Source organism: Zingiber officinale, chromosome 5A (genome assembly GCF_018446385.1).
Source record: "Zingiber officinale cultivar Zhangliang chromosome 5A, Zo_v1.1, whole genome shotgun sequence".
In the NCBI taxonomy this organism is placed as follows: domain Eukaryota; kingdom Viridiplantae; phylum Streptophyta; class Magnoliopsida; order Zingiberales; family Zingiberaceae; genus Zingiber; species Zingiber officinale.
In genome coordinates, this window is record NC_055994.1 from 32,057,373 (window position 1) to 32,078,559 (window position 21,187).

General features: G+C 43.2%; 1 protein-coding gene across 1 annotated transcript; it reads left to right on the forward strand.

Annotated features, from left to right (window-relative positions):
• The first annotated feature begins 490 nt into the window (after positions 1 to 490).
• On the forward strand, positions 491 to 2,329 carry LOC121980410 (cytochrome P450 703A2-like). Its single transcript, XM_042532431.1, has one exon. It carries the CDS (start codon positions 602 to 604, stop codon positions 2,168 to 2,170), a length of 1,569 nt encoding a protein of 522 aa, XP_042388365.1. The 5' UTR covers positions 491 to 601; the 3' UTR covers positions 2,171 to 2,329.
• Positions 2,330 to 21,187: the final 18,858 nt, after the last annotated feature.

A 21,187-nucleotide genomic window follows, 5' to 3' on the forward strand; every position in this document is an offset into this window, starting at 1 on the left:
TAAAGACGGAATAAAATAGACGGCATCAAAAGAATTCAACCTCCGTTCAATTACCTAGAAAATAAATTTCTCATGTCCAGAGTCTAGGACAGACAGTGGAGGGGCGGCGGGCTTACCGCTCATGAGAACAGCGTTATCATCCGTTTTGACACAGTGGATCGTTTACTTGTCTCGCGCCCAATGTATTTTCACCATCGAAATGAATAAAATATAATTTCGGCCTCCTCACACATGGCTTCTTCCCGTTGGAGATTGAAAAGGTACCGGGAAAAAACAGAAAGAAAAGTGTGAGAAGGTCCAAAGCTACAGCCGTACGACAGTTCATCAATTAATAGAAGCAGAATTAAATTTTAATTAGTCTAGAAAATAATAAGTTTTTTATTTTGACTATCGTAGCACAAAATATAATTATTTAATATTCAAGTTTTTTTGTTAGCCTAGGAAAATATAAACACAATTAATAATACTTAGTATAATATAATGTATGATAAATTGTCATTTAATACTTTCTCTGGAATTATTATTTTTACATATGAACCTCAATCCAGTTGAGAAGTTGGAAGGGAAAGAGCATTACAAGCTTGTTTCAAGATAAGAAGAAATGGAGACGGCTAATATCGGAGGCATTTCATTCTCAATTCCTCTTGTTCTAATTCTCATGTTAATGGCCACCCTTCTGCTAAGGGCTGCTGAGAAGAGGCGCCGTGTCTCCAAGTTGAGGCTTCCACCAGGCCCAGCAAGGTGGCCGATCGTCGGTAACCTGACGCAGCTAGGACTTCTTCCCCACAAGGATTTGGCTTACTTCTGCTCCTCCTACGGCCCTCTTGTCTATCTCCGCCTCGGCGCCGTCGACGCCATCACCACAGACGAACCGGCCGTCGTACGCGAGATCCTCGTCCGGCAGGACGACCTCTTCGCATCCCGCCCGAAGTTGGTGTCCGCCTTCCAGTTGACCTATGGCGGCAGGGACATCGCCTTCGCTCCGATGGGCCCGCAATGGAAGCGACTGCGCCGGACCTGCGTCGAGCACCTCCTCACCGCCAGGCGTTTCGAGTCTTTCGCTGGGAACAGGGCGCTGGAGGCGCTCCACCTCATGCGCGATGTGCGAGGGAAGGCGTGCAAAGGGGAAATGATCGAAGTGAGCCAGGTGCTCGGCGCCTTCACGATGAACAACGTGACGAGGATGCTCCTGGGGAGGCGGTACTTAGGAGCCGGACCAGCCGAGGCAGATGAGCTGTTGAACCTCACGCACGAGCTGTTCCGGCTTCTGGGGTTGGTCTATCCCGGCGACTACCTGCCGTTATGGAGGTGGCTCGTCGACCCCTTCTTCGTCGGGACGGAGAAGAAGATTAGGGATGTTTCCCGGAGGCTGGATGAGTTCCTACAAAGGGTTATCGATGAACACAGGCAAGCCATTGAGGCAAAGAATCTAACAGATGGTGAGCATGGCGCGAACAGGGACTTCGTTGATGTGCTTCTTTCCATGCCAGGGGAGGAAGAGGAGGAGCGGATGGATGATAGGGAGATGAAAGCCATAATGCTGGATACATTCGCCGCGGCGACTGATACTTCTGCGGTGGCGAGCGAGTGGGCGATGGCGGAGGCAATCAAGAACCCAGAGTTGCTGCAGCGGGCACAGGAGGAGCTGGACAGAGTGGTCGGACGGGATCGTATGGTGCGAGAGTCTGACTTGGGAGATCTGAACTACCTCCGGTGCATCGTCCGGGAGACCTTCCGGATGCACCCTCCGGGGCCGTTTCTGATCCCCCGCGAGTCCATGAAGGCCACCGAGCTCATTGGGTACCACATCCCGGCGAAGACGCGGGTGTTCATCAACGCGCACGCGTTGGGGAGGAACAAGAGCGTGTGGGGGGATGACGCAGACGAATTCCGGCCGGAAAGGCACCTCCCGGCAGACGGGGAGAGGGTCGAGGTTCTCCGCAGGGGTGAGCTAGAGATCTTACCCTTCGGAGCGGGGAAGAGGAAGTGCCCCGGCGCGACGATGGGAACGACGATGGTGTTGTTGGCCCTCGCGAATCTCTTCCATGGTTTCGACTGGGAAGTGCCGGAGGAGATCGATATGGAAGAGGCGTTCGGCTTGGCTCTGCGCAAAGCAAAGCCGCTGCGGGCCATGGCGGCGCCACGTTTGGCGGCTTCCCTGTTCCAGTGACCGGCCGGTGATTTGGATGGTTAGTGCGTAGCTTAAATGAATAATGTAAAAAAAAAAAATACACGAATTACTTTGCGTGTGATAAATAAATCTTACGATGGCTTAAGTACGAAAATAAAGCGATTTCCACTGGAATATAATACCTGATGGTTCCTTTCATCCAGCGGTCACGATGGCTTAGGGTCTATCTCCTATGAGTCCGAGAGCGTCAGCCGGTGTCCGTGTTGTCCGTCCAACGATAAAATTAGTAGAGGATCAAGATGGAAGGCTTGCGAGGGCGAGAAACTGTTACGAGAAAAGTAGGAGAGTAGTTATTTCACGAGGGAAAAGAAAAATCATACTTCCCCTTATTTTCATGAAGCTTATATGACGGTGGAGAGGGAAGGTCTCCGAAGATCACCACACAAAGTCCTGGACAAATCACGTAGACGTCCACACGAGCGAGGTGACGTTCCTTTGACTAACCACACGAGTGAGCCTTCATATCAAGGGCGACAATCGTTGATCCTTACAACTACTTTTATTTAGCCTTTAATCCAGTGTCATTTTCTTAGTGGGCAATTCAGCTGAGTCAATTATGCGTAAGAGGTGGTTGGCAGTTGATGTTGAGATAACTCGTCCAGAGTAGGTTCTTCATCGTTGCTCAGACAAGAGACATTAAGGCATAATAGGCCTCCATTGGTATGAGGGGCTCCGACCGATGGGTTTTATGATTGGATTAATTAATTGAGAACTATATTAATCCTATTTGAAAGTTGAGTAAGAAGAACTCTCAGAATGAGGTGGATAAAATGATGATCAAATCGTTATAGTCCGGAGGGAGAGGTATGTTGAGATAACTTTTATGTTGATCAAGTCGTCAAAAGTCTTCTAATCAACGTTACCTACAGCCAACAATCAGGCTGCCCTGGCCGGTCCCTGGTTCCCCGATACTCGAGGTGATAAAAATTAAAGAAAATAGAGAATAATTATTTCTAGATAATGATATTGATGAAGTTAATGACTTATACAAATTGTCTAACTAATAATGAAAATATTAAATATACATACAATAATAATAATAATAATCGTAGTAGTGAATATAATAAATTTGGAAATATTAATGGAAATATTATCTTTTGCTGTCAATCTTTGATTATGATGTCAAATATGATAAATCTCAATTGATTGAAATCATTTGAGATTATTTTCTATAACTATATATTTTTTTTCATTACTTTCCGACAAACTTAACGGGAGTGCTCGAACGTTGAATTTGATTGCTAACTTTGTAAAACATTGTCTAGATAATGGCTTGATCAATATATTAGCAATTTGTCGAGTCGTCACACGTTCGCAAATAAAATGAAAATCGATCTCCACGTGCTTGGTATGAGCATGAAAGACTGGATTTGCCGCAAGATAAGTTTCTCCTATATTATCACACCATATTTTGGGTGTAGCGGGTGGAGAAAAATGTAATTATGAAAGAAGAGATTAGAGCCAAATAATTTCGGATGTCGCATTGGTGATAGCTTTGTATTCAGCTTCAGTACTAGAGCGAGAAACTGTATGTTGCTTCTTTGAGAGCAAAAAAATAAGATTTCGTCTAAGAAATATTGCATATCCACTAGTCGAACGTATGTCTTCAAGAGATCTGACCCAATCTGCATCACTATAGGCATTCAACTCTAGTGAGGACTAACGATATAAAAGAAGTCCAATGTAAAATTGTGCCTTTAAGATAATGAAGAATTCTCTTAACACCTTCCCAATGGTACTCGGTGGGAGAATGCATAAATTGACAAGTATGATTAACTGTAAAAGTATCAGGTCGTGTAATGGTGATATATTGGAGGACACCAATAATACTTCGGTAGATTTGGGGGTCAGCCATTAAAGGAGAGGAAGAAGGAGCATTAAAACCTCCTTCAATGATTGGTGTGGAGATAGGATGTGCGCTATCCATTTTAGCTCGTTGAAGAAGTCCAGTGATATATTTGCTCCGAGAGAGAAGACAACATTTAGCATGTAGAAGAAACTCAATGCCAAGGAAAAAATGAGTCTTCTCGAGATCCCGAATCGGAAACTCTTGATTAAGAAGATGGAGGAAAGAAGAGATGCCTTCTTGATCACTACCAGTTATTAAAATATCATCCACATAAATTAGGAAAAATATGATAAATTTTCCATTGCATTTATAGAAAAGCGAAGAGTCAGTTTTTTATCCAGAAAAACCTTGAATATGAAGCCAATTAGATAGACGATGAAACCATGCATGAGGTGTTTGTCGAAGACTATATAAATATTTTTGAAGTTTACAAACATGGGTTGAAAGTTACTAGTGGATGAAACCTAGTGGTTGCTCCAAAAAAATAGTTTCTTCAAGTTGACCATGAAGGAAAGTATTAAAAACATCTAATTGTTGTATCGGTCAATTGTGCTGGATCGAAAGCGCTAGAGGCGGGGGGGGGGGGGGGGGGAATAACGCTCATGGCTTTCGCTCGTTTTGGATTCGTAAAAACGTTCGAGTAAATGCAGCGGAATTAGAAAGAGGACAACACACGAACATAAGCTATTTACTTGGTTTGGAGCCTTGAGCGACTCCAACTCCAAGTCCCACGCTCTTTGAGCATTTACGTTGGGCAACAACTATAATCTCGTAAAGTTCAGTACAAGTATGAAGTACAATGTTAAAATTAAAACAACAATTATACCGACGATGAAAACTAATAATCTTGAAGCTTCGGGTCGTCGGGGACTTGTCGTAGCTCAACCGGAATGTCTCGTTCGCAGCGTACTTGAAGAAGAATCGATTTGGAAGTTCTGACATGAAGTGTTGTTCGAGATGTCTTTAAATAGCCTGCTTGAGGAGCCTCAAACATGGAGGCTTATCCCGCATTTTGTGCTGCGATGATCTTCTCGTCAATGCCTCTTATCTGCCTGGAGGCGCCTTAATCACACTATGAGGTGACTCAAATGAAGCATTCAAGGCGCCTCAGCCTCTATTCAAGGCGCCTCAAAGCCTGCAGTGTGCAACGTCTGCTCCTTTGCACCCGAGGTGCCTCCAAGCTCCAAGGAGGCGCCTCGGACACTGTTCTTCCGAGACTTGACTTGCTCCTTTGTCCCTGCAAGACATGTTAGTCCACAAAACACACACATATTCTACAAAACAAAGTTAGCACACATAAAATATGACAATAGAATATTCTGACAGTCTCCGGGCTGTCCGGTTCTGACTTCGGATTTCCTACTGGAAACCCTAGGTCGAACCGACACCTACTGTTCCCTCTACGGGGAACGCATCCTCACCTACTCCACTCAGGAGATTTACCTTTTGCCAGTTCAGTCCTCCAGACCGATTGGACTTTTGCTCACCGTCCTAAGCTTCCGGTCTTCATGCTGGATGTCCGGTCCTCGACCCATCCAGACTGTTGGGACCAAAAATGGAGCTAGAGGGGGGGGGGGGGGGGGGAATAGCTCGGTGCGATCTCGTGCTCGTCGTTGCTTGTTTCTTCAAAGATATGCAGCGGAATATACAAAGAAACAACACTCAACGCTAACACTAAGGATTTACTTGGTATCCACCTTAAGAAGAGGTGACTAATCCAAGGATCCACACACTCACACACCTTCCACTATGAAAACACTACTTCTCGGTAACTACCGAAGGCGGAGAAGCCCTACAATACTCTCAATACAACAAGAAAGCAAGGGAAGACAAATACAAGAAATATCTTACAAGATATATGTAGGACCGTTGGGCCGACTAGAAGGGGGGGTTGAATAGCCTTGCAAAAATCAAAACGCAAACACCCTTCTCGAACTCTTAAACTAACACTTGTAAAATAAGAGAAATAAATAAAAACAGAAAAGTAAAAGGCACACCGAGATTTACTTGGTTACAACCGGGAAGGTTGTTAATCCAAGAAAGCGTAGCACTAGTATCTCCTTCAGGCGGAGAAGCCTTTTACAGCAATGAAGCGCACAATAGAAGCTTAAAACAAAAAAGCGTACAAGTGTAGAAAGAATGCTTGAGTTCTCAGTCAATTGACAGCTTCTGGACCAAGACTATATTTATAGTCTTGGTCGGGGCGCCTGGAAGGGTTCCGGGGGCCCTGGGGGGGATAAAACTTTATCCCCCAAAGTCCAGACGCGAAAACGGTCTGGTCAAATCAGGGTCCGGGCGCCCCGGAGCAAAAAGTCAACTCGGTTGACTTTTTGTCCGGGACCTCTGCTCCGTTTAGTCCGCCTCGGTCCGGGTTTTCCGCTCTAGATCCGCTTATTTGGGTGATCTCTGCCATCAGGAAAAGGGCTCACCCGAACCCAACTTCCGGTCTTCTCAAGCGGGCTTCCTCCGCTCGCCTCGAATTTGCGCTGTTTCCTTCTCGTCCTGCACAGTACTCATCCGATCTTAGTCCCTCGGTCCATCGACCTTCTCGCTAATGCCTCTTGCCCCGAGCAATCTTCCGCTCCGGCGTCCCTCGGAACCACCGCGCTTCCTTCTCGTCTCACGGTACTCTTCCGCAAAGACTCATCCCTCTGATCAGTCCTTCTCGCTAGCTGCGTCTTCCGCTCGACTACCTGTGTTCCTAAGCTCCTGCACACTTAGACACAAGGTTAGAAACAATGCAGGACCTAACTTAACTTGTTGATCACACCAAAACAACCTTGGGGTTCCAACAATCTCCCCCTTTTTGGTGTGATCAACCCAAGTTAAGCTAGGGTCAAAACTAGACATAAAATTAAAACAAGTTATTGCAATAATGTGCAACAAAATTAAATTTTAAAAAATTTTCAATTTTCAATTTCTACCTCCCCCTAGACTCTCCCCCTAGACTTATACTAATTCTTCTCCCCCTTTGATCACAAAAAAATGGGGTTTAAAAAGAACTAAGGGTTAAAGACTTAGAGTAAAAAAAATTTCTTAAAGACTTTCAATTTCAAAATGGTCTTTTAACTTAAACAAAATTATCTTATGAAAATTTTTCTAAATTAACAAAAAATGAGAATTTTTCTAAGTAACTTAAGCAGAAAATTTTTCTAAGTGAAAACTTTGAGAATTTTTCTAAGTGAAAATTCGACTTTGGCAAAAAGTATTTTTCTAATTATAAAAATATTTTGAAAAAATATTTTTTTTTAAACTTTGAAAGCATTAATTAATTCTAATTTTAATGCTTTGACAGAAAGTTAATTAAATATTTATTTCAATATTTTGGCTTCCAGGTCGTGGCGAGGTACTAGGCCTTCTTGGTTATTGGAGCAACAACCACTTCCTTAGACAAAACCTCATAGAGAAATTTATTGTTTAATTTTCTCACTGAAAAGCGTTAATTTTAATTTTAATTTTAATTTTAAAACTTAGACTAAGCAAGATTTATGAACCCAATAAAGGTTCCAGCCTACTGGATTGATTAAAAATTTCTTAGGGACATATTTTCTAGAGATATTCTTAATTTGTCCCGGGTGATATCTATAATACCAATTTAAATTTTTAAATTTTCTAGAATTAGATGAACATGCATGGTTTTTCAAATTATCTACTTGAATTTTCAAATCATTATTTTCAAGTTTCAATTTTTCATTTTCCAATTTTGATTTATCTAATTCTTCTAGAGGGCAGAATTTAGCTAAGATTATTTTTAAATTTTTTATTTCTTTTTCTAATTTACAGCAGTCTTTAGTTAATAACTTAACAAATTTATAAAGTTTATCGGGAGGAAGTGAACGTACCTGACTTACCTTGTCGAGTTCGCTTTCCGTGTCTCCCCGAACTAGTGCTTTCCTCCGACGGCTCCCCTTCATCGATGCTCTCGATGCTCATTTCGGAAGAGCTTGACTCGTAGTCTTCGTCTTGATGACTTGCCATTAGAGCAAGTCCGGAGATTGCCTCCACTTCCGACTCCTTCGACGTATCATCCCACGTCGCCTTTAGGGCTTTTTGCTTTTTGATAGGCTTCTTACCCTTTTCCTTGTTCTTGTTCTTCACTTAGGGCAATTGTCCTTGACGTGCCCTTCTTCGTCGCAGTGGTAGCAGCGGATCGTCCTTTTCTTCTTCCCCTGGATGGTTAGTAGATCTGGATTTACAAAGCTTCTTGAATCTTCTTACCATCATTACCATTTCCTCGTCATCGAGAGAGGATTCCGACTCTGGTTCGTCTCTCAAAGCTTTGAGGGCGACGTTATTCTTGGGCTCCTTCATTCTTGCACATCTTGACTCATGCACTTCAAAAGTAGAAAAAATTCTTCTAACGAGATCTTTTCTAAATCTTTAGAAATATAAAAGGCATCTACTAGTGATGCCCATTTTGAATTTCTAGGAAATGAATTTAGTGCGTACCTTAGCGAATCTCGGTTACTTACCGTTTCTCCGAGATTCGATAGTCCGGTGATGATCTCTTTGATTCTTGAGTGCAAGTGCGCGACTGTCTCATCTTCCCCAAGTTGTAGGCTGGTGAGCTGATTCCGAAGCAGATCTCTTCTGGCGAGCTTGGCTTCGGAAGTCCCTTCGTGCAGCTCGAGGAACTTTTCCCAAAGTTCCTTTGCCGAGTGGTATTGTCCGATTCTGTTGACTTCTTCGCCACGAATTCAGCCTGCTCCTTTTTTGTCCATTGACATTTTTCCTTACCTTCTGGAGCTACAAAACCGGATTCCATTGTTAAAGTTAATTCAAAGTCTGTGGTAAAAAATACCTGCATCAGATTCTTCCACGTAGCGAAATCTCCTCCATATTTCGGCGGGTGGATGCTTGGTCCGGCCATTATCTTTGCTTCGATTGGCGGTTAGTCCTCCTGAAGCGTCTTGGCTCTGATACCACTTGTAGGACCGTTGGGCCGGCTAGAAGGGGGGTTGAATAGCCCTGCAAAAATCAAAACGCAAACACCCTTCTCGAACTCTTAAACTAACACTTGTAAAATAAGAGAAATAAATAAAAGCAGAAAAGTAAAAGGCACACCGAGATTTACTTGGTTACAACCGGGAAGGTTGTTAATCCAAGAAAGCGTAGCACTAGTATCTCCTTCAGGCGGAGAAGCCTTTTACAGCAATGAAGCGCACAATAGAAGCTTAAAACAAAAAAGCGTACAAGTGTAGAAAGAATGCTTGAGTTCTCAGTCAATTGACAGCTTCTGGACCAAGACTATATTTATAGTCTTGGTCGGGGCGCCTGGAAGGGTTCCGGGGGCCCTGGGGGGGATAAAACTTTATCCCCCAAAGTCCAGAACGCGAAAAACGCGTTCTGGTCAAACTTCACGTTCCGGGCGCCCCGGGCTGCTCCGGGCGCCCCGGAGCAAAAAGTCAACTCTGGTTGACTTTTGCGTCCGGGACCTCTGCTCCGTTTTAGTCCCGCCTCGGTCCGGATCCGCTTATTTGGGTGATCTCTGCCATCGGAAAGGGCTCACCCAACCCAACTTCCGGTCTTCAAGCGCTTCGTCCCTCGGAATTGCCGCGTGTTTCCTTCTCATCCGCCAACTCATCCGCATCCTTCGTCCCTCCGTCGACCTTCTCGCTTCTGCGTCTCTTGCTCGCTGAGCAATCTTCCGCTCCGCTGGTCCCTCGGAACCACCGCCTTCTTCTCGGGTGTACTCTTCCGCAGCACCTCGTCCCTCGGACTGCCGTCCTTCTCGCTAGCTGCGTCTTCTGCTCGACTACCTGTGTTCCTAAGCTCCTGCACACTTAGACACAAGGTTAGAAACAACGCAGGACCTAACTTAACTTGTTGATCACACCAAAACAACCTTGGGGTTCCAACAATATGCAATGAAAACCCTAACTCTAGCTTCTTCTTCTTGTTGTAGTCACGCCTCTTGACTTGGATGTCTCTCCAAGATGCTTCAAGAACTGGCGGTGAGAGTGGAAAAACACTGTGGAGAAGCTGCTGTGATCGCTTGTGTGGTGGAATCAAAGAAGTGCTGAAGGAATCGCACGCCAACGGCTAAATCTTGCGCCAACGGTCGAATCCCAATCGATTGGATTGCTCCCAATCGATCGGGGAGGCTTTGGATCGATTGGTCGATCGATCCTGTCACGCCCCAGAGGAGTCTCTGTCCGAAGAAATTTCGGCAGCATCTCCCCTGTACGGCGGACAATATGAAACTTTCTACATATCACATATACATCAGCCACAGGCGGCTGGAATGATAACAATAAATAAAAACAAACACCACGCAGTTTATAAAGATATTCAGCCTCTGGCTGTCACAACCACGCAGTTAATAATAGTAATCAATAACAATAGGACTCTGACTCAAAATCCACCCTACTCCACTACACTCGTAAAGCTCAAATCCAACGAACTCACCTCTTCTGCCGTCCAGGCAGGTATGTAGTAGAATGAAATCCAATACCATATCAAAACTCCATAAAAAGGTGTCAATCCATACAATATCTATAGGAAAAATCCAAAGACAATACTAAAACAAAGTCTGATATAGAAAAAGGCTAAAATAAAACCAATAACGAACTAGTAGAGAACTAGCTCTACGTGCATATGGGGGGCCAGCGACTGGAACTGCTCCGGACAGCTTCAACCTGAAAATATATCAACAATGGAGGCGGGGTGAGTCCAACACTCAGCAGGTACAACTGATATGCATAATAAAACAAATAACAGACAACACTAATCATGCGTACAGTCTCCTGAATATGAGGAGGATAAATGCAACTGAAATGAAATCAGAAGATAACTGTACTGACCGGATCAAAGTATAAAGGTAACAGGTCGTCAGACCGAGTGAGTCATAATCCTGTATGCATGTCAATCAATGCATCCAAACAAATGCAGCATATAAGTGCAGCAATCACAAGCAAATAAAAATGCAATAAATGCATATGTCAACCCCATACTCTGAAATCAATGCTCCTGTGCAATGACAGAGTAAACGGGATGCTGTCGGAGTACTCCGTCCTGTGACCCCAAATCATAAATGGGAGCTCAATGCTCTCATCTCCAGTACACGATGACGGGAGGATATCTCTGCCGGACTACACGTGAGTCCGACCAACGGAGCCAAACAAAGTCCACCATCTGCCGGCTACGCTGCTACCCTAAATGCCAACGGAGCCAAGCAGAGCGGGCGGCGACGGCTACCATCTTTGAGTCACACGACCAATGGAGCCAAACAAAGAACCGCCACACCCAAGGATATACAAATCCATGGGTGATGTGTGCAGTAACTGGCGATGAGCTCAACCAAAGTAGAGCCGATAATCGCACAGCATGCAATCATGATGCATGATACTGAACATGGCAATCTCATGAATAACATGGCATGATCCATATAAATAGATACAAAGTGTGTACCACAAGAAGACGTATCAAATAGAAGGTACACAAATCGAAGAGGGTATCAAATAAACCCTAGGTCCAGAATATAACAGAGCATGTGGTTAGGTCACTACCTAAGGCATATGTGATCAGGTAGATAATATGTAGTGCAGAATAAATAAACAAACAACATGTACTAATCATGTAGTGACCAACCGAAATAAACAGGTAACACAATTACTGTTATATGTTAAACATATTATCATGCATATCAAAAGACATAAGTCAAAGTACCCGCCTCCAATCGAAATGGTCCAACTCGGACGTCGAGATGCTCGTCTCGAATCAAAGTCCTGTGTTAAATCGCACAGTTTAGCTAATTTAATTATAAACAAATAGCTAAACAAATTCCTAACCCACTGACCAGTTATGGTTAGTTTCATTAACCCCAATTACACCATTACATAACTTCCGAACCTAAATTATTAATTATTACTAACTCAACTAGCAATAATCTACCACAAATATCAAAACCATAATCCTTACCTCTAACTCTCCTTCAGTCGTCTGTGATGGCAACTGATCCGATTCACAACGGAAAGACCGGAATCCAGCAACTTCGGACCGTTCGCTGCCAATTGGAAAACAAATTCCAGATCCAACTTAGTAGAAAACCTTATAGTAGTATACCTAAATCCATATCACTGTTGACCTTAACAAAAACTCTTACCTAACTCATAGTTGTGCTTGTTGATCCACCACAAAGAAGGATTGATCAATAACAGAGAAGAATATCCAAGCTCGGCACTGCTCGGAAGGATAGAGGTGCCGGAAAGGATTTACAGCGGTGCTGCTCGGTCAACAGTCGGGGTGGTCGAAGTGGCTCGGGAGCAAGTGTCGGCTAGGGCACAGGGAAGGACTCGGCAGTGGCTCTCGTCGTCGGCGGCAGAAGCTAGGGCACATAAGAACCCAAACAGTGGTACTCGAGTGCCGGCGATCGGGGGTGGCCGGCGCTACTCAAGTGGCTGTCGTCGGCTAGAGGAAAAAGGTAGCAGGAACTCAGCCGGCGGCAGATTAGGGCAAGGAGATAGTCCGGTTCGATTGTGCTCGTGCGGCGTCGCCGGAGGGAGAAGAAGAAGAAGTGGAAGGGAGGATGAAGTAGGAGGAGAGGAGGAAAACCGCCGGCCCGGCGGTTAGGGCTCGGACGAGATCGGCGGCGTCGGGGAGAAAAGAGGGCGCGCGGGCACGGCTCGGCAAAGAAGAAAAACGGCGACAAATGTAAATAAAAAGGAATAAGAAAATAAAAGGAAAAAGATTATATAAATATAATCTTCTCCTCGCTTAAATAGGGTAGCCTAAACAAATTTTTTTTTTCCCGTTAACTCGTTCGTACGAGCTCCGAAAAATTCCTGAAAAATTTCCAAAAATTCCAGAAAAATCCTTTATTAATATTCGCCTATTTTCCGGTATTTTACATTCTCCCCCACTAATAAAAGTTTGGTCCCCAAATTTCAGTATCTACCATCAGCAAGTACTAATAACAGATATAGAGTATAAATGCTGAACGATAAAAAAATTCACATCCTCAAGTGAAAAGATGGGGATATCGAACTCGGATCGTATCCTCGAGCTCCCAAGTAGCCTCCTCGTCCGAATGATCTTGCCATCCGACTTTAACCACCGGATAGTCTTGTTCATCGCACGCTCTTCCGGTCCCGTAATCCGTCAATCTCCTCATAAGTAATGTCGGTCTCGGGCGGAATATTCGCCAACATACGTCGGATCAGTGCGTATCTCCTCGGCATAGATCGTGGAATACATCGTGGACGCCTGGGGACGGTGGTAGTGCCAACTAGTAAGCTCTGCTCCAATCCTTTCCGAGATCTGGAAAGATCCAATCGCTTACCTCCGAGGTCAAATCTCTTCACCCTTTCGTGGGCGAAACTCGCAGAAATATATAGCCGCAAATAGAGAACTCAAGGTGTCTCCGACTCGGGTCAGCATAACTCTTCTGGCAGTCTTATGCTTTTGACATCCTCCGTCTGATAATACGGACCAACTCCGCCTCACGTTGAGCCCTATGAGGTCCCAACAACTGGGTCTCTCGGATTCTCGTCCTGATCGACGACTGAGCAACTATGGTAACAAGAATACCCTGCTCTGTATGTCCCTGCTCCTCAATGTCTAACTCAGAGAAATCCTGAATCAAATCTGTGACCACAACTCGGTGGCAAGCTAAAGTCCCTCTGGACCTCTAGCTAAGTGTATCGGTAACCACATTAGCTTTTCCCAGGTGATAGCTAATGGTATAATCATAATATTTCAGGAACTCCATCCATCTCCTCTGTCGGAGATTAAGCTCCTTCTGAGTGAAAATATATTTGAGACTCTTATGATCAGTGAGAATCTCAAATGTGATACCGTATAGGTACTGCCGCCAAATCTTCAGGGTAAAAATAACAGCGGCCAACTCCAGATCATGAACTGAGTATTTTCTTCTCAGGCTCCCTCAACTATCGAGAAGCATATAAGAATACTCTACCGTGCTGCACCAGAACAACACTCATACCCTGTAGAGACGCGTCGGTATAGAGGACAAATTCGTCCTCTTCGGAAGGTAAAACCAAAAATCAAAGCAGACACTAGTCTCCGCTTCAGCTCCTAGAAGCTGGTCTTGAAATCCTCAGTCCAAGTAAACTTCACGCCTTTCATGGTCACGCGTGAAAGTAGCATAGCTATGCGGAAGCAACCCTCGACGAAAGGTCTGTAATATCCTGCGAGTCACAAAAGACTGCGGATCTCCTACACTGATTTCGGCTGCTCCCAACGGTAACAACCTCTATCTCCTGTGGAACCACGGTACACTCCTACTGGTGACCGTGTGTCCCAAACATCATAACAAAAGACAATCCAAACCAGCACTACTGATAATCACATATAGATGTTCTTGTCGAATCATCTCTAGATCTATGCAAAGGTAGTGTACGTGACTCACCTTGGATCCGTAATAGATCACAACATCGTCCACAAAAATAATGGACACCTATCCAAACATCCTCGACATACCAGGATCATCGAGTCCCTGAAAACATCTAAGGCACTGTAAGCCTATATGACAAAAACCAAGACACATAATGTCCGTATCACAGACATTCCTATCCATAAGATCTCCAATAATAAATCGAAAAATCTGATCATCAATAACATAAATCACCAAAGAATAAATCCTCCAGGGTGAGAGCAACGCTCCATCACAGGAAACACCACATATGTGGGAGCAACGCTCTACCACAAGAAATCCTCAATATGTGGGAGCAACACTCCACCACAAATAATCTGAAATATGTATCTGCAATAAATATAGGAGCAATGCTCCGCTACCAGCAATCCGTGATATGTGGGAGCAACGCTCACCACAAAATAATACATAAGTACCCCAAGGCACCAACTATCCAGCTAGAGATTGTACAAGATCTCTTTACCACAAATCACTGTGGTTAGCCTAGGCTATAACTACCTAGTAACTAATCAAATCCATCACCAACTCTATCAGCATCCTAGTGGGTCATCCACTGATAGGAAAATTAGTTGATGGGTTAATCCAACAAACGACATAATGCAGTCACTCCACATTCTGCATTCAGTATAAGTAAAATCATCATACTGCTACCAATGTATACACCTCGCACACATGCTCACACAATATATGTATGATCAACAAAATCCTCCAATTATTATACACCAAACATACAACTCAGGTTTATTCAGTATGATACCTCTAACAATACATACCGAACACGTGTGCAAAATCAATATAGGTATAATCGACAATACCCCTCAAACAACCTCACATGGCATATATACACCTATGCCAAGAGTATAACCAACATATACTTTCAATAAAGCATACTAAACCCAGGTGCACTCAAATATCAAACATAATAAAAAAAAAAAAATACCTCAGATACCACACCAAACACATATGTACATATCACAACTCAGATTAAATCGACAAAATGCCTCCAACAAAACACCACCGATGTACATATACTACATCTCGGATTTAATCAACAAGATATCTTCAATAATACCTCCAGATACATACACCCAACTACATATCTATGATCCACAAGGAACCTTCAAACCATATCAGAACATGGATACATATACTACTTACAAATGGACAGTCTACCACAGGACTCCTACAACCCAAAATAATCATGATATACATGCAAAATCAGCATACCAGCTCAATCAAAGAGACCAACCTTATGCTACCAACACTCATGGGTTACCGGTATATCTAAACAAAATTCATGCATATGTATCAAGCATGAATACATCAATCAAAAGCAACCCAAAATAAAACAGTCTAATCATCCAGTAACAACCCTGCTCTAAGTTCAAAGGAACTAGTATCGGACAAGAAAAATATACACAACCGTGGTATAACATTGCAAGTCAATGTCATACCCTACCAAGACTATATCAAATGGGAAGAATTTTATCATCACAAATCCAAATATACTCTCCCAGTATACACTAGTAACGAGTGTATCCCATAAGTGTTAAGCAATTAGCTCTACACTTCCTTACATCAGCGGGGTCATATATCCCAATGCACCCTCTAAGTTATCCCACCAGATATATACAGTCCATGGTCAAAGTTTTCATGGAATAGGATACATCGATCCTCTATAACCTATCCAAGCCGACAATGATATACGGCTGAATCCGTCCTTTCCACGTCAGTACAAAGCATGTACTCAAATGTGCTCTAGATACATAACTAAGCACAAACAACCTAAAGGTTCAAACCTCTAAGAATAGAGTATGACAATCCTCTACTGATCAACCAACAAAACTAAATCATTCATCTACTAACTAATCAAGAATACCTTAATCCTCCACAAGCAACTAAGGTATATCAAACCACGATCAAATGGTATACTACATTATCAAATAACTAAATCAGTTCATGGGTCAATTCAACACTAATACATCATCTCAAACTAGAGAATGTCAATCCACATAATATCATATGAATAAATGTGTACGACCCAAAAGAAAAAGCTAGAATTCAATATCATCAAGACACCCTCATTTTTTTTTATCCTCAAAAATATCAGCCCACTAATATCAGATGAATAAGTCTCTACTCTCCATGAGGGTAAGTTAGCATTCAAAACATCAAATCATTATTTATCCACATAGCTTAATATCAGATGAAACAAATATCAATTTTATCATCCTGTTAACTAACCACAATTAACCAGATTTATTAAAATCAAAAATCTCATAGGCACATAAACTCTCTAGCTTCCAATTTATAATCTGATCACCAATTATAAACATCAACCTGTGAACACCATACATGATACTCACTATATCACCATCAATGACAACCCAAATAAAAGATCATCAAAATAGTTATCCACTAAAAGATCATCAACAACCACATAACATTTACTCTCTTAAATCATTAGAAATCAACACATCAAAATATCTGATCTCACAATATCCCTCAACCTCAAACCATTCTCAATAATGATCAAACATGGTAACTCCCCCATGAATAATTTTTCATCGAAACAGGTATCCTAATATCCAAAAGATATGAGTATAAAAACTCTACTGGCTAAGTCAACAGGAATATGTAGATATCATCCATTAGCCAGTTAACAATAGCAGAGGCTGGTATGTGCCTCCAACTCTTACTAGTAGTAACAGAAACTAAAACTACTACTGGTATGATATGAAAAATCACCATAGATTATAATCCTTTATCTCTATTAAGGCAATCATGCTCAATGGCTAATCCATCACATGTAATATGTGCTACTACAACCAAACAGGTACTACATAAAGAATGCTAATACCTATCATAAACTATAAAACTAAACATCATACCTATATGCCGTCTGGAGATATTCCATCGCTGTCCAGTCCCCAAAATGACCTCGGAATTCCGTACGAGAAAAACAAACATCGGAAATCCATATAAATCCAAAACTGAAGTCCATAACATAATCGAAACGGACAAATCCGTGCAACCGAAAATAACTGCCCACACCAATATGTCTCGCAACTAGGGCTAGTATAAAAATATCCAAAATACCAAAAGCAAGTATCACAACCTGCTCTGATACCAATGAATTGGTATCAGATAAATCCCGAAAATCCAACACACGGAAATCAACTAAATATCGCCAAACTTTGGCGCTCTGATACCATATCAATTGGTATCAGGTTATATCAACTATCCTAAATACGAAAACAAAGATCGTAAAACTTAAGCTCTCAAAAATCCAGAACACATAGCAAGTATCGTATACTCGCTCTGATACCACTTAATTGTCACGCCCCAGAGGAGTCTCTGTCCGAAGAAATTTCGACAGCATCTCCCCTGTACGGCGGACAATATGAAACTTTCTACATATCACATATACATCAGCCACAGGCGGCTGGAATGATAACAATAAATAAAAACAAACACCACGTAGTTTATAAAGATATTCAGCCTCTGGCTGTCACAACCACGCAGTTAATAATAGTAATCAATAACAATAGGACTCTGACTCAAAATCCACCCTACTCCACTACACTCGTAAAGCTCAAATCCAACGAACTCACCTCTTCTGCCGTCCAGGCAGGTATGTAGTAGAATGAAATCCAATACCATATCAAAACTCCATAAAAAGGTGTCAATCCATACAATATCTATAGGAAAAATCCAAAGACAATACTAAAACAAAGTCTGATATAGAAAAAGGCCAAAATAAAACCAATAACGAACTAGTAGAGAACTAGCTCTACGTGCATATGGGGGGCCAGCGACTGGAACTGCTCCGGACAGCCTCAACCTGAAAATATATCAACAATGGAGGCGGGGTGAGTCCAACACTCAGCAGGTACAACTGATATGCATAATAAAACAAATAACAGACAACACTAATCATGCTCCTGAATATGAGGAGGATAAATGCAACTGAAATGAAATCAGAAGATAACTGTACTGACCGGATCAAAGTATAAAGGTAACAGGTCGTCAGACCGAGTGAGTCATAATCCTGTATGCATGTCAATCAATGCATCCAAACAAATGCAGCATATAAGTGCAGCAATCACAAGCAAATAAAAATGCAATAAATGCATATGTCAACCCCATACTCTGAAATCAATGCTCCTGTGCAATGACAGAGTAAACGGGATGCTGTCGGAGTACTCCTGTCCTGTGACCCCAAATCATAAATGGGGAAGCTCAATGCTCTCATCTCCCGGTACACGATGACGGGGAGGATATCTCTGCCGGCTACTACGCTCCGACCAACGGAGCCAAACAAAGTCCACCATCTGGGCTACTGCTACCCTAAATGCGAATCTGAGCCAAACAGGCAGGAATCCGGCTGCGGCTACCACGGCGAGTCACCCGACCAACGGAGCAATAGAACCGCCACACACCGGATATACAAATCCATGGGTGATGTGTGCAGTACATGTAACTGGCGATGAGCTCAACCAAAGTAGAGCCGACAATCGCACAGCATGCAATCATGATGCATGATACTGAACATGGCAATCTCATGAATAACATGGCATGATCCATATAAATAGATACAAAGTGTGTACCACAAGAAGACGTATCAAATAGAAGGTACACAAATCGAAGAGGGTATCAAATAAACCCTAGGTCCAGAATATAACAGAGCATGTGGTTAGGTCACTACCTAAGGCATATGTGATCAGGTAGATAATATGCAGTGCAGAATAAATAAACAAACAACATGTACTAATCATGTAGTGACCAACCGAAATAAACAGGTAACACAATTACTGTTATATGTTAAACATATTATCATGCATATCAAAAGACATAAGTCAAAGTACCCGCCTCCAATAAGAAATGGTCCAGTCTGACTCCGAGATGCTCGTCTCGAATCAAAGTCCCGTGTTAAATCGCACAGTTTAGCTAATTTAATTATAAACAAATAGCTAAACAAATTCCTAACCCACTGACCAGTTATGGTTAGTTTCATTAACCCCAATTACACCATTACATAACTTCCGAACCTAAATTATTAATTATTACTAACTCAACTAGCAATAATCTACCACAAATATCAAAACCATAATCCTTACCTCTAACTCTCCTTCAGTCGTCTGTGATGGCAACTGATCCGATTCACAACGGAAAGACCGGAATCCAGCAACTTCGGACCGTTCGCTGCCAATTGGAAAACAAATTCCAGATCCAACTTAGTAGAAAACCTTATAGTAGTATACCTAAATCCATATCACTGTTGACCTTAACAAAAATCCTTACCTAACTCATAGTTGTGCTTGTTGATCCACCACAAAGAAGGATTGATCAATAACAGAGAAGAATATCCAAGCTCGGCACTGCTCGGAAGGATAGAGGTGCCGGAAAGGATTTACAGCGGTGCTGCTCGGTCAACAGTCGGGGTGGTCGAAGTGGCTCGGGAGCAAGTGTCGGCTAGGGCACAGGGAAGGACTCGGCAGTGGCTCTCGTCGTCGGCGGCAGAAGCTAGGGCACATAAGAACCCAAACAGTGGTACTCGAGTGCCGGCGATCGGGGGTGGCCGGCGCTACTCAAGTGGCTATCGTCGGCTAGAGGAAAAAGGTAGCAGGAACTCAGCCGGCGGCAGATTAGGGCAAGGAGATAGTCCGGTTCGATTGTGCTCGTGCGGCGTCGCCGGAGGGAGAAGAAGAAGAAGTGGAAGGGAGGATGAAGTAGGAGGAGAGGAGGAAAACCGCCGGCCCGGCGGTTAGGGCTCGGACGAGATCGGCGGCGTCGGGGAGAAAAGAGGGCGCGCGGGCACGGCTCGGCAAAGAAGAAAAACGGCGACAAATGTAAATAAAAATGAATAAGAAAATAAAAGGAAAAAGATTATATAAATATAATCTTCTCCTCGCTTAAATAGGGTAGCCTAAACAGATTTTTTTTTCCCCGTTAACTCGTTCGTACGAGCTCCGAAAAATTCCTGAAAAATTTCCAAAAATTCCAGAAAAATCCCTTATTAATATTCGCCTATTTTCCGGTATTTTACAGATCCAGAGCGCCCCTGTGCTCTCAGGAATTGCCTGGATCGATCGATTGATAGATCCAAGGCATATCGCGTGAAAACACACCTCCCAATCAATCGCCTGATCGATTGGAGGCTCCCAATCGATCGGTTGATCGATTGGAAGGCTTTCTCTTCGCGTGCCACTCCTTCCCAATCAATCTACTGATCGATTGGGAGAAGGCTTGTCGCGGGGGCTCACCCAATCGATCGGTCGATCGATTGAGCATGTGTTAATCGATCGGCTGATCGATCTAGCTCCTTGTTTTTGCCCAAAAACAAGTCCAAAGACCCCTAAACCAACATTCGATCAACCATGAACTGTTAGTTCATCGTGCCTAGCATCCGATCACCCTTGACCTGCTAGGACTCATTCACCAAGTGTCCGGTCAATCCTTTTGACCCACCTGGACTTTTCTCTTCGTGCCAAGTATCCGGTCAATTCCTTTGACCTACTTGGTCTTTCCATCAGATGTCTGGTCAACCTTAACCCATCAAGATTTTCTCGTGCCTGACTTTACTCACCAGGTCTTTCCATTGCCTAGCTTCACTCACTAGGACTTTCCATCTGTCTGGCTTCACTCACCAGGACTTTCACCTAGCTTCACTCACTAGGATTTCCCATTTGCCTTGCTTCACTCACTAGGACTTTCACCTAGCTTCACTCACTAGGATTTCTCAACTGCCTGG